This window comes from Eurypyga helias, unplaced genomic scaffold (genome assembly GCF_000690775.1).
Source record: "Eurypyga helias isolate BGI_N326 unplaced genomic scaffold, ASM69077v1 scaffold24549, whole genome shotgun sequence".
NCBI lineage: Eukaryota > Metazoa > Chordata > Aves > Eurypygiformes > Eurypygidae > Eurypyga > Eurypyga helias.
The window spans coordinates 1,907-14,536 of record NW_010270582.1 but is presented as its reverse complement, the minus strand read 5'-3'; the positions used below and the strand labels follow the sequence as shown (position 1 = coordinate 14,536).

The 12,630-nt window shown below is 43.0% G+C and overlaps 1 protein-coding gene across 1 annotated transcript; it reads left to right on the top strand.

Annotated features, from left to right (window-relative positions):
- The first annotated feature begins 256 nt into the window (after positions 1-256).
- Positions 257-12,336, top strand: ATXN7 (ataxin 7). Its single transcript, XM_010158511.1, has 9 exons — positions 257-296; positions 3,039-3,294; positions 4,268-4,530; positions 5,270-5,352; positions 7,071-7,336; positions 7,750-7,948; positions 8,804-8,925; positions 9,208-10,165; positions 11,780-12,336. The coding sequence occupies exons 1-9, from the start codon at positions 257-259 to the stop codon at positions 11,795-11,797; spliced, it is 2,205 nt and encodes a 734-aa protein (XP_010156813.1). The 3' UTR covers positions 11,798-12,336.
- Positions 12,337-12,630: the final 294 nt, after the last annotated feature.

Below are 12,630 nucleotides of genomic sequence, written 5' to 3'. Positions count from 1 at the left end.
AGGTTTCACAGAGTTACAATAGCATCTCTTTCAGAAATTGTCCCAAAATTCCAGAAAAAGCTCATTTGGCTTTCTTTTGGTGCGTGTTCCCAATGATAGGTCTGTCTGTAAAACGGGAATCCTCACTGACAGGTAGGCTGTATTCTCCGGGCGTGACTAGCCGTTAGCCTGCATTCATCTGGGTAAACTGTTTTTTATTATCAGCAGTTTAAAACCCCTTCTTTTTACGTTAACTCACTTGGTTGAGAGTGGCGCGATGAAACAGCCTCGCAACATCTCAGCTGAGTACCGGAACAGTACCACTTAAGGTTCCCAGAAAAGAAGTGTTGATACCATTTGGATGATAGCTGGGATTGATATTTTCTCTCGTTTATTCCCCACGATGGGATGCTCAGCCTTATTCTAGTCCCTTTCTCTTCTCATTTGCTGGGCTTTCTCCTGTGAAGTAACGCCTTCTCTTCCTTAAGAAAAAAAATCCAAACAAACTCCCCAAGATTGCGTTAGTCATCCACTGGTTTATTAGAGATTATTTGTAACTGGGATAAGAACTTGGACTTTGAATTTTCTAAATATACATGGAAGAGCGTTGAGCAATTTTCCTCATTATCTCGCAGAGTAATCTCACAGGGTGTAGCACTGCTGAACTAATGGCCCTCAAATAGTGACTTATCAGAGCTGCTGAGGGATTCTTGCCATCGCTATAAAAAGACATTTGGCAGTAAGCAGTATGTCATATTAGGAGCACAGCCATTGACTAGAACATAAATATGCTGACGTACTCCACCTGCAAACTCCTCGATGGCACCCGGTTGGAGAACACCAAGTGGGTGATTCTGAACATCAGCGACAATTAGTCTTTCTAAATACTATCATTTTTAAGCAGTTGTTTCTTGAGATGGGTGATAAATTGCTGCGTTCGTTACGTATTTCTGTTGGGCGTTTCACCTGACCTCTCAGAGCTTTTTGGTAAATACTAATTAAGAAGTGATGACTTCTGCTGAAGGTTTTTAGGTAGCTTACACCCATTTTGCAGTTAAACACATTGCTTGGTTTGTCTCAGGGATAATTTCTTGATGGCAGTTTCCTAGTCTATGCTGCCTATTTTTTCTTTTCCTGAGCTAACGAATATATTTAAATGACGCCTCCCCTCCTCTGTAAGACATTAGCTTGCCGGGTGTTGGACTCCGATGTCTCCCTCTTGCACCGCCGGAGCAGCTTGGCCGCTGTCCCCCGGTTATTGCCTTTGCACGCTGTTACAGTCCTGCTTGCGGGAGCCGTGCGGAGGGTGATGTGCTGATGACGTTGGTGCTGTCTGGTTTGGTGGCTTCCAGCTACGAATGGAGCCCCGGTTGGTCATCTGAGTGGCGTATGATTGCTGTATTTAGGATTGAGGGAAAATAGGTCATATAAGCAGAACACGGAGGTATTAATGCTGACAGAGCTGGGGCTGTTCAGGCTGGGGAAGAGAAGGCTGAGAGAAGATCTTATCAATGCTTATAAATATCTGAAGAGGGGGTGTCAAGAGGATGGGGCCAGATTCTTCTCAGTGCTGCCCAGCGACAGGACAAGGGGCAACAGGCGCAGACTGGAACACAGGAAATCCTATCTCAACATGAGGAAGAACTTCTCTACTTTGAGGGTGCCGGAGCATAGAACGATCCACCCAGAGAGGTGGTAGAGTCTCCTTCTCTGGAGATGTTCATATCCCCCCTGGATGCGTTCCTGGTGAACCTACTTGGGCAGGGGGTTGGACTGGATGATCTCAGAGGGTCCCCTCCAACCCCTAGAACTCTGTGATTATTTTTTTTTTCCAGAGTGCTACAGACTTCCGTACGGGTTGCACTAGACTTGGCTTTCGCTCCTGGCTGTAGTTGCTGCAGTTCCATGAGTAGCCCATTTCCTTCCCAGTTTAAGTAAAAATCTGTTGGCTGATCCTGGGATTGATTGGTGGTGGATTTGGGCAGCTTTAACAGTACTTGGCTGAGAAAGAGGGGTTACCGCTGTGGAGGAGAAGGATGCCTGTCCACTCCACTGATAGACTTGCTAATTCTTGGTTCTTTTAGGTCTGTGGTTTGCATGTACTGTATTGCCAGACTTGTCTCAGGCAGGTGTTGGTGCCACGGCTCATCAGGGAGTCGGAAGTGCCCACGTGTCAGCGGAGCAAGCGGTCAATTCACATGTCCATGTGTAGGCAGGGCTGGCTGCCCTCTGAAGCCGTCAGGTGTTTTGTGACTGAGAATTAATTGTTCCAAGGAACTACCTTTATAACATATGGTATTTTAACTGAAATGGTGCTAGCAACATGTTAATGGTTTAACATCAATTAATATCTTTTCCAACATACCCATTCATGGATCCTGACTGCTCACAATTCAAATGTTCAGATTTTTTTTCACTATAGAAGAATATCTGTTACTCCTTTTGATGTTGTTCCTAAACAGAAATCCTATAGAATTAACCAAAGGAAAACAAAACCAACAAATCCCTGCAACACCCCAAAACCCATTGTAGGTCAATACTTGAGCTGCTGTTCTCAAGGGTGTTCCGCAATGGAAGGTCTAGTAGACCATACCAAAAGGTTGTCATGACATGAAAGCTAAAACGTTGACTTCAATGTAATTTTGACTGTTCTGAGGCCTACTTACAGATAATTATCCTTTGGGGAAATACGATATTTAATCTTGCTTGGCCTGAGGATAGGGCTGTCTCTGCTCTGTGTGTCTGAGGTCTAGGTCTGATTCTCACTTTCTTGCTCTTTTTAAGGTAGTGGGGAGTGTTATTAAAAGCTAAGCTTTAGTAGCTGAGAAATGTAGCTCCCAAAGTTAAGAGACTCCTGCAACCGGCTGGGGACCAGCAGTGAGTGAAGCCCCACGGAGTACAGTGAGCCTTGAATCCTCTACACTCTGTGTGTGGCAGGCGACCTCCCAGGCCAATAAAGGAAAAGTTAATGGAGTAAATGACAACATGAAGTATTTAAGAATTGTTTCTGTATGGAAGCTTTAAACACCCCTTTTTTTTCTTTCCCCCCTCCTTTTCAGAAAGAAGACACAGCTCCTCCAGCAAGCCGCCTTTGACTCCTCCCTCCTCTTCAGTGTTTTCCCTCATTTCATCTTTCCCTTCAAAAAACAAAGGTAGCAGTGGAAGTGGGAGCAATCGGTCATCCAGTGGAGGTACTAGTGCATCATCATCATCAAATTCCAAGTTGTTGAAATCTCCCAAAGACAAGCTGCAGATCAGCGGAAACAACAGGTTCATGCATTCGGTACAGCATAGCAAAGTTCCCCATGACAAACTGTGAGTATGCCCTTTGACCAGGGGTTAAATGTTGTTGCTTCCATAGATACTGATACCGGTAGAATTTCCTTTTGTTTCAGGGGGTTTGGTTTAAGAGAGAACAACTTCAAACTCCTCCAGATCTTTTCCAGCAGCCTAGTCTAAGACTTATTTCTTTTTAGAAGGGCCTGTAGTGACAGGACAAGGGGTAATGCGTTTAAACTGAAAGAGGGAGATTGAGATGGGACATCAGGAAGGAATTCTTCCCGGAGAGGGTGGGGAGGCACTGGGACAGGTTGCCCAGAGAAGCTGTGGATTCCCCATCCCTGGAAATGTCCAAGGCCAGGCTGGATGAGGCTTGGAGCAACCTGGTCTAGTGGAGGGTGTCCCTGCCCATGGCAGGGGGGTTAGAACTAGATGATCTTTAAGGTCCTCTCCAAACCAAACCCATCTGTGATTATAGATAATGCTTAGTCAGGACTCTGGTGAATGAGAATTCTTGCAAAGCTGCATCTTAAATCACTGTAAATAACGGTCATTTTACTACGGGCTCTTAATTCTTCATTCTAATCTGCATACTTTGATCATAAGGGAGTTTTAGCTCAGATTCAGGTGTGTTTTGACCTGCACTTGTAAGATTGCAGAGCTGATAATATAATTTACTGTCACAGAACAAGGTATTTTGCACTGGATATAACAGGCCCATTCCAGTTGCTTTAGTGATATGCTATATCTGTGAACCCAAATAACAATTTCTAAAGTCCCTGATGACCCTCTGAAATACTTACTAGGAAATGGGGAAAAGAGGACAGGAGACATGATCATAAAAATAGTGAAAATAAAAAAGAATAAGAAAACTGGGAGAAAAGGAGGAAGGTCTACATTTGCATTGTGAATAGATCAGATATTTGTGGAGTAATAACATATTTTAAGTGCTTTTTATAACTTAAGACTGATTTTCAATTTTACCCCCTTGGTTTTTCATAAACAATAGTATGACTCCATCTGTCAAAGTGGAAAAGATTCATCCAAAGATAGATGGTGCCCAACTGAAAGCTGCTGTTGGTCCAACATGTTCTACTACTGTGAGTTCCTCAATAAAGACTGGCCTTAATTGTCCCTCAATACCAAAGCCACCCTTGCCTTCCCCTGGACAGATACTGAATGGTAAAGGTCTTCTCTCTGTGCCTCCATTTTTGGAAAAGAAACCGGAAGAAAATACAAATAATAGGAAATTTTTACATAAAAGATTGTCAGGTAATTGTTTTTAATTATTATTTGCTATATTCCTCTATAGAATACATAGAAATAAGTTTCAGAAGTAAACTAAGCACTTTTAAGTTCCAATAGATAAAATGTACCTAATTACGAGTTACAGTGTTATAAATCTGTAACTTGACACACTCTTAAAGGTCGCAAACAACTTGGAGTGTGGATGTTGCTTTAGGAAACCATACAGACCTCAAAGGCCTGTCAGTTCTTACGGTTTTAAAATGATGGTCTTCTACTGTCTTTAAAGTTTTCCTTTTCCTTCTTTATGTGTGGAAGGTCCAAATGTACGTGGCAAACGGAACAACTCGCACTGCATGAACTCAAAAATGTAAACCCAGTCTGCTCTTCACTCTTTAAATACAAGAACTTTGAGTGTTAGTGGAATTGTAGAAAAGTTGTTGACACCCAAAGCAACAACAAAAACCCACATATTGATAGTGAACTCTAATCCTAACTTTCAGGATTTACTGCTCCTTTCGGGTCTTTTATAGCTCCATTTCTCCATTCTGTTTCTAGACTTATGTATATATTTCAGCACACCATAAACTTACTGAGAGTGTAGAAAAATGTATTTGTGCAATTCTGTTGTGCAGTTTTATTTGTACATTTGCCTGTGTTACGTTTGAAAGCAGTTTCCAATTTGGTTAATTTTCATACTGAAAAGAAATGTCAGTATTTCAAAATGTCTTTTGATTAACTTTTCAATACTGTGCACCTTTGACAGAGAGAGAATTTGATCCTGATATATACTGTGGTGTCATTGATGTGGAAACCAGGAAACCTTGTACGAGGTCTTTGACATGCAAGGTAGGATACCTGTAATCAGAATAAGATCGTGTAAAGCTTTGATTCTGTTTCCTGAGGAACATGACAGGAAACAGAAAACGGCAGATTTTTGCCATCAGTAATTCCCACTATAAGTGTTACCTCTCAAAACACATTGCCCAGAACCAAGAAGGAATTGGTTTTGAAGCTCAGTTAAGCATTTCTTCGAAACAGTCTTTCTTAAAGTAACCTGGAGGTTTGTATTTTTGGATAAACCCTTTAAACATGGATGTTGACATGGGACGGATTAAGTTACTCCACATGTAGGTAGTAGGGGGCCAGCATGTTCTTTTTGGGCATAACCTTTGGGTCATAGATCATGGATTTTAAAATTAAGCATTAAAAGTATTATTTGTTTATGCTGGACTTAAAGAAATCCTCTCCTCTCGCACCCCCTCGTTTCCCCCCAGCAGTGTCTGCAGCAGATACTTAGAGGTGTTTGTGCAAACGGTGCTTGATGCAGACCGCAGCCGACTCGGAAATGAGTCTGCTAAAAGGATGCCTGGAGGCCAAACTCTAAATTAAACAGCCCCTAAGACCTTTTGGTCAGGTGAAATGTGTCCTCTGGCTCAAAAAACTTGGAGGAGACAGGGATATCACTTAGTCCCGAGGAACCAAAAATACAGATCCCCTGCAACTGTGTAATATTTAGCTACTTTCCTGCAAAGCAGCTAAACTGTCAGCAGGGGAAGCAGCTGGCAAACAAACCGCCTGCAGAACCAAGGTAAGTGAGGCTGGTACTAGTGACCCAGAGGAACTGAACTTGAACACACTGCCCCTTCGGAATTGCAGGGGGGAAGCAATTGGTTTGCTAATAGAGGAGGGAAAAGCTTCAAGATTTTTGTAAGAGAACTAGGTGAGTCACAGGTGTAACAGAGAGAGAAAATAAAAACGTTTCCCAGCAATTCCTTACGTTACACCGATTCATGAATTATTTTTCAGAATTGCTGTTTGTGTTGGAATGGTGCGATGATAATTTTTATCTACTAAAATGAACCCAGTCAAACCTTGTATGCCATATGGAAAAAAGATAACGTATGTGACTTCAGCAATTAAGAAAAATATCTTCCATCTATTTCACTTCACCTCGGGTTTGTGCCGTATATACACATACACGCCTTGCCTGTGCAGCATCCAGGACACTCAAAGGACTTTTGAGTTCTGTCTGAATGTGGGTTCTGCTGTATTTTTTTTTTTATGCCCTAGTATCTATTCGATTACATTGGTGTTCAAGGAATATCTTTGTGTATAGAAGGAAGCGAAGTGTTTTCTGTAAAAAATTTTTCATGTCTCCCATGGAAAGTGATTTTAAACGTTATTGTGCTAAGTATTTTGATAAGTGAAAGTAAATATTTAGTATTTTTGGTTGTGCGCTAGTTGGCAATTAAAATCTCAGTGTAAATTATTTCCAGTTCTAGCCTTAACCTTGTAAGAACTTTGGCAGTTTATTTTTTTAAAAGAAATTTGAAAGAAGCCTTTTACTCCATTGCTGGGGTCTGTTGTTTTGTGTCACACAGGGATATAATCACCCACCAAGCGGTATTAAAGGTTGTTTCCAAGTCATGCTTTGTTTTTTTACTAAACAGAGAGTCTGATGGGTTGGTTTTTTTCCTGGTTTAGGGCTCTAGACACGTGTTTTCGGTGTTTGATTCCCACAAATCTAATAGCCTGAGATTAATGATTTATTCATGGTTTTGCAGACACATTCCTTAACCCAGCGGAGGGCTGTACAGGGTCGAAGAAAACGATTTGATGTGTTATTAGCTGAGCACAAAAGCAAAACCAGGGAAAAGGAACTTCTTCGACATTCGGATCATCATCAGCAGATGCCCCCTCTCAGGGAACCACATCCCTCACCTACTAAAACTTCCCAGGAGCTGCACCAAAATTCTCATGGAGTTACTCTTACAGAAACAAAGCCTTTATTACCTACTAAACCCAAACCTCACCCACCCAGTCTTCCAAGGTAAGGAAAACCTGCAGATCCAATGGTATGATGTTAGTACCGGTAGCTTCAGCAGGTGGGTTTTGAGAGAAGGATCTGGATCTGCTGCACAGGGGCGTATTTTTACTCCAGGCCTGGTGACTGTCGGCAATTAGCAGTTACATGCTGAGCTGTAACTCTGGAGAGGAGGGTTTGGTGTTGGAAATAGTAAAAGCTGACCCGCCCCCGTGAAAGCGGTCCAGCGGCTGGGCAAACGCTGCTTTTTCAGGGGTACCAGACCTCCTGTCCCCCCTCTCAGTAGATGTGCTATGAGACTGGAAAATATCAGAGATGTGCTGATGCAGATTTCCCTCTGTCACTAACAGCAAGCGCTTAAACTTGGAGTTTTCAGCGAGACTTGGTTCAGTAACATTTGTACCGCTTGCCTTGCCCAGGCCTCCAGGCTGTCCAGCCCAGCACGGTGGAAATGCCCCCAGCGAGTCTCCTTCTGTCCACGAGTCCCCGCACCCTCCCTTGCCTGCAGCTGAGCCAGCATCTCGGTTATCCAGTGATGAGGGAGAATGTGATGAGAAAGAAGAGCCTGTTGAAAAACTGGATTGTCATTATTCAGGTCATCATCCTCAGCCAGCCGCTGTAGGTGTTGAGTGAAAGTTAACTGCGGTCTCTCGCTGGGCCTGAGCTTGTAAACAAACCACTCGGGGGGGTTTAAGGGTGGGTTTGTATTGGATATGTCATTCTGGTTTTTCTTTTTCTTTCTTTTTTACCCTAAATCTTAAGAAATTATTTTGCTGCCTAGTAGGCAGCGTGGGTTTAACTGTAGTTGCCAAGTAAACATGCTAAAGAATTATGTTCAGATCTCACTTCCCCATTTCAGAAGAAATCAAAATGCCAAAATATTAAATTGGGAACTGTGCTGAAGGGCTGTGGGTTTGGAATAAGGACAGGTAAACGGTGCCTTTTTGGTGATGTTTTGTTACCCGACTTTCCTGCCACGCGCGTTTTCACTCAAGGTGCCAATCACCACAGTAAAGGTAGCAGTAGTGTGTTGGTTTGATATTTAAACCTTGACAAAAGCTGGTTAGTCTGAAAGCAGAATTCCTCGCCTGTATGAAATGATCTCGTTTTGAAAACAGACTGCGAGCAGATGGCTGACAGCTCCTCGGAGGTAGATGCTACATATAAGATGTATTGTGTTTTTACACACACACACATGCTACTGTCCTTCCCTGTTTAATCAGAGGGATCAAATTTGACCCCTGCTTTTGGCCATAATCAGATAATCAATATCAGATGGGAAGAAAACGATCCCAAATAATTTAAAACAGTTGTTATACCATAGAAATAAAAGTTCTAGTTTATGTTTATTTTATCTGTGACTTAAGCATCTAAAATCATATTCATTTAGCAATATTTCTGTATAAATAAGGGCCCTGTTACTCAGAGTTGGTACTGGACGTAGAAAACGCCAATAAACGTCTGTCTTTTCAGTTTTGCACATTTGGTAGTCGGCAGATTGGAAGAGGTTACTACGTGTTTGACAAGCGGTGGAACCGTACTCGATGTGCACTTGACTTCATGCTGGAGAAGCATCTTAACTCGCAGATGTGGAAGTGAGTAGAAGTGACAGAGTTTGTGCTTTTCTTGGTGTTTGTAGAAATACACGAAACCCGTGTTTCTAGTTAAAGAACAGCAATCCTGCGTTCAGATTAATCGGGTCAAAGGTTGACAGTCTACGCTTTGCGTTTTTTGCAGCAATTAACTATTTTGTAAGACATTTCCGTGGCATTAAGCAACCTCAAGGAACAATCACTGTCATGTGGCGTTATTAGACCGGGTGTTATACCAAAGAACGGTAACTCCACAGGTTTTTGGTTTTTCTGTTTCCCCTGCAGGAAAATTCCTCCGGCGTCCAGTAACGCGGCAGCAGTTCGCGCACCACATCGGACAAACTCGATGCCTGCGTCCCAGTACGGTGTCAGTGCAGCAGGTTTCCTCTTACCCACCACGGTTATGTCATCGCCAGCGTTGGTGTCTCCTTCCTGTGCGTCCCTGAGTAGTAAATCGGTACCATCCCACGGAACGACACTAACTGCCAATCCCGCCGCTTTGGGTGCGGTGGATCCTGTCTGCAGTATGCAATCGAGACAAGTGTCTTCATCCCCTTCAACACCTACAGTGCTTTCCTCTGTACCTTCACCTATGCCCAGCAAACCTCAGAAAATAAAATCCAGCAAATCTTTTAAACCTAAGGAATCTTCTGCTGGCAGTGGCACCTGTAACAGCACCGGCAGCGTCAGTAGCAGCAGCGGCTCAGGAAAGAAGCGTAAGAACAGTTCCGCACTGCTAGCACCTTCTCATTCCGCAGAGTCCTTTAGAAAAAACTGTGTGGTTAACTCTGGAAACTCTGGGACCTCCTATCATCCGTCGGTGACAGCTTCGTCCCACAGTGTTGGCCTCAACTGTGTGACTAGCAAAGCTAACTCCGTTAGCCTCAAACATGACCAATCAGGGAGGGGTCCTCCGACTGGGAGCCCTGCAGAATCCATAAAGAGAATGAGTGTGATGATGAACAGCAGCGACTCCACGCTCTCCCTGGGGCCGTTTGTTCATCAGTCCAGCGAGCTGACTGTAAATTCCCACAGCGGTTTTTCACATTCGCATCCTTCCCTTGACAAATTAATAGGAAAGAAAAGAAAGTGCTCACCTGGGTCAAGCAGCTTAAACAGCAGCAGCAGCAGCAGCAAAGCAAACAAAGTTGCCAAATTGACACCCGTGAACAATGTTCATGCAAAACACACTGGTGCGATCCCGGGGACGCAAGGACTGATGAACAGTTCTCTTTTTCATCAGGTATGAAATTCTGCCTCGAGCTAACCCAGTACGAACGTGCCTTGTCACATGCTTGTGTGACCTGTGTTCTCTTAATTACCAGCCGGCTGATCCCAGAGCCTGATCAAGAACCAGATAGTTCCTTTGTCCGATACGCACTTTGGGGGTTTCTGTAGTGCATTTACACAAGATTTTTATAAACACTCTCATAAAGTGTAGCTTTTCTTTAATGTAACCTTAAATATGATATTCCAAGTTCCCTATATTTTGCCTGTGAATTGCTCTCGGATGGAATACAGTCCTCACGTTTTGAGATACAAGGACTGAATTTAATTATTTAAAATACATGTTTAAAATAGAGACCTTTATAGCACCTTCCAGTACCTGGGGGGGCTACACGGAATCTGGGAGGGACTTTGTACAAGGGCCTGTAGTGACAGGACAAAGGGTAATGGGTTCAAACTGAAAGAGGGAGATTGAGATGGGACATCAGGAAGGAATGCTTCCCGCAGAGGGTGGTGAAGCACTGGGACAAGTTGCCCAGAGAAGCTGTGGATGCTCCATCCCTGGAAATGTCCAAGACCAGGCTGGAGGAGGCTTGGAGCAACCTGGTCTGGTGGAAGGTGTCCCTGCCCATGGCAGGGGGGGGGGACTGCGGGGGCTGTAAGTTCCCTTCCAACCCAAACCATTCTGGGATTCTATGATTAAAATGTTTTTAAAAATCTGTTTAAAAGGAAATCTTGTCAGCCAGCCATGGAACCGGGCTGCATGCCTCAGCCTGGATTCTTGTTTCTCTGTTGGTAATAAATGTTCTACAAAGTGGAACGTAGCGATGCTGATAACGCAACTGTGATACTGTGATAAAATAAGCCTATTATCCCAAGGTGTCATTGGCTAACTTCTTAGTAATAACGAGATTAGATATTATAAGTAAGATAGAAACCTTTTTAGTCAGTAAAGCAAGCAGATTTGTTGTGTAGGAAGCAGATCTCATGAATACGTAAGATCCTATTTTTAAAATCAGTTTGGGGCTTTGTTTTTTAGACAAATTGTGCTGGAATAGTAGTGTTTTGAGAGAGAAAGTTCTTGGTAAGTTAGGATGAGACAGAATTCAGAAACTCAGACTTCTTAATAACATTACTCCAGTTGACTTGGAGGGGTAAAACCGTTTTGGTACAGCTCAAGGAGAGCACAGAAGATGGGATTTTTGAGAGTAACCTCAGGGCTAGATCTTTCAACACTGAAAACCCAAGAAACTACTTGTTTCCCCTGGTGCTAATAACCTGAAATCTGTGTACCGGGAGAGCCAGGTAAGAGCTTTTTCAGAATGACTTCTTCATTTTCAGTTTCCTTTGGACTTGTCTAATAGTTACTATTTCAGCTGTGCAGGGTAAATAAAGGAGAAATATAGTTTGAGTGAATTAAGGAAGGAAATGATGTCTGAAACTATTACAACTTGAAAGAGCTTTAGCTTGGGAAGCATCAAGTCTCGGAGAAGCCAACCGTGTGTTAGTGGTGTCGCATTGTGCCCGCTGATTCTCCCCAAGATATGCTCTCGTTACCCAAAAAATGTCTTTTTAGGGCACCTGCTGTGACAGCCTGGCTTACTCATCCCTCTCTTTCTTTGTTCAAAAGCCAAAGGCGCGTCCCTGATAGCCGGATGCACCGCGGTGAGAAACGAACTGGACAGTTTTCACTACAAGCAAAACCTCCGTTTGGATTTCTGGACTCCAAGATGCCTTGAGTTTTCCCAACTTCCCATTGGTCCTCAGGTGTGGAAATCTACTGGACTGTCACTTAAACAAGGAAATTTTCCCTGAAGCCATGTCTGTAGCAGCGAATATACTAGAAATGGACACTGGATGAAGTTCAGCCACACAATTGCTCTTATCAGTGTTAACGGTGGTCTGGACCATTTGCTACCCATCTGTGAGATTTTACTTCCAGGAGTAGAGCATCTTGCCACACTCTGACATAGATGAGCTGGGTAAAAGAATGTTTTCTGGGAGGAAATAAACATTACTGTGGACTTATTTTTATACTGATGGTGTCTTTTGTAGGTGATAGCTAAGCAGACAGACACCCTCAATGGAGAGGACCCCGTGACAAGGGGGAAAAACCCGTGTGAGGCACAATGGCAAGAAGCCCTGGAGAAGGAAATATGGCTTTAGCGTTTTATAGCAATGTTCCTTTAACGGAATGGAAAAAGAGCACAATTCACAAAAAAAGTCTGTGTTTTGCCCAGCCTTTTTGCAAGTAATTTGGGATAAGAAGCTACCAGGAGTTTAAAAAAACCAACAACAACCACCAAACAAAACCAAAACAAACCCAACAAGCAAACAAACAATAGGGAAACTTGTTTGGGGCTATTGCTCAGAAAACAAGTATAAAAATGTTGTATTTGCGTGATACAAAGCCTATTTTCTATTCTTTTGAATGAGATTCGATCGCAGAAGAAAAAGGAAAGTTAACTTTGGTTTTTAAAA

Coding starts and splice junctions, on each gene's coding strand:
- ATXN7 (XM_010158511.1), top strand. CDS start 257: ATGAAACAGCCTCGCAACATCTCAGCTGAGTACCGGAACA. Junction 4,531..5,269: donor TTTACATAAAAGATTGTCAG/GTAATTGTTTTT, acceptor CACCTTTGACAG/AGAGAGAATTTGATCCTGAT. Junction 7,337..7,749: donor CACCCACCCAGTCTTCCAAG/GTAAGGAAAACC, acceptor TGCCTTGCCCAG/GCCTCCAGGCTGTCCAGCCC.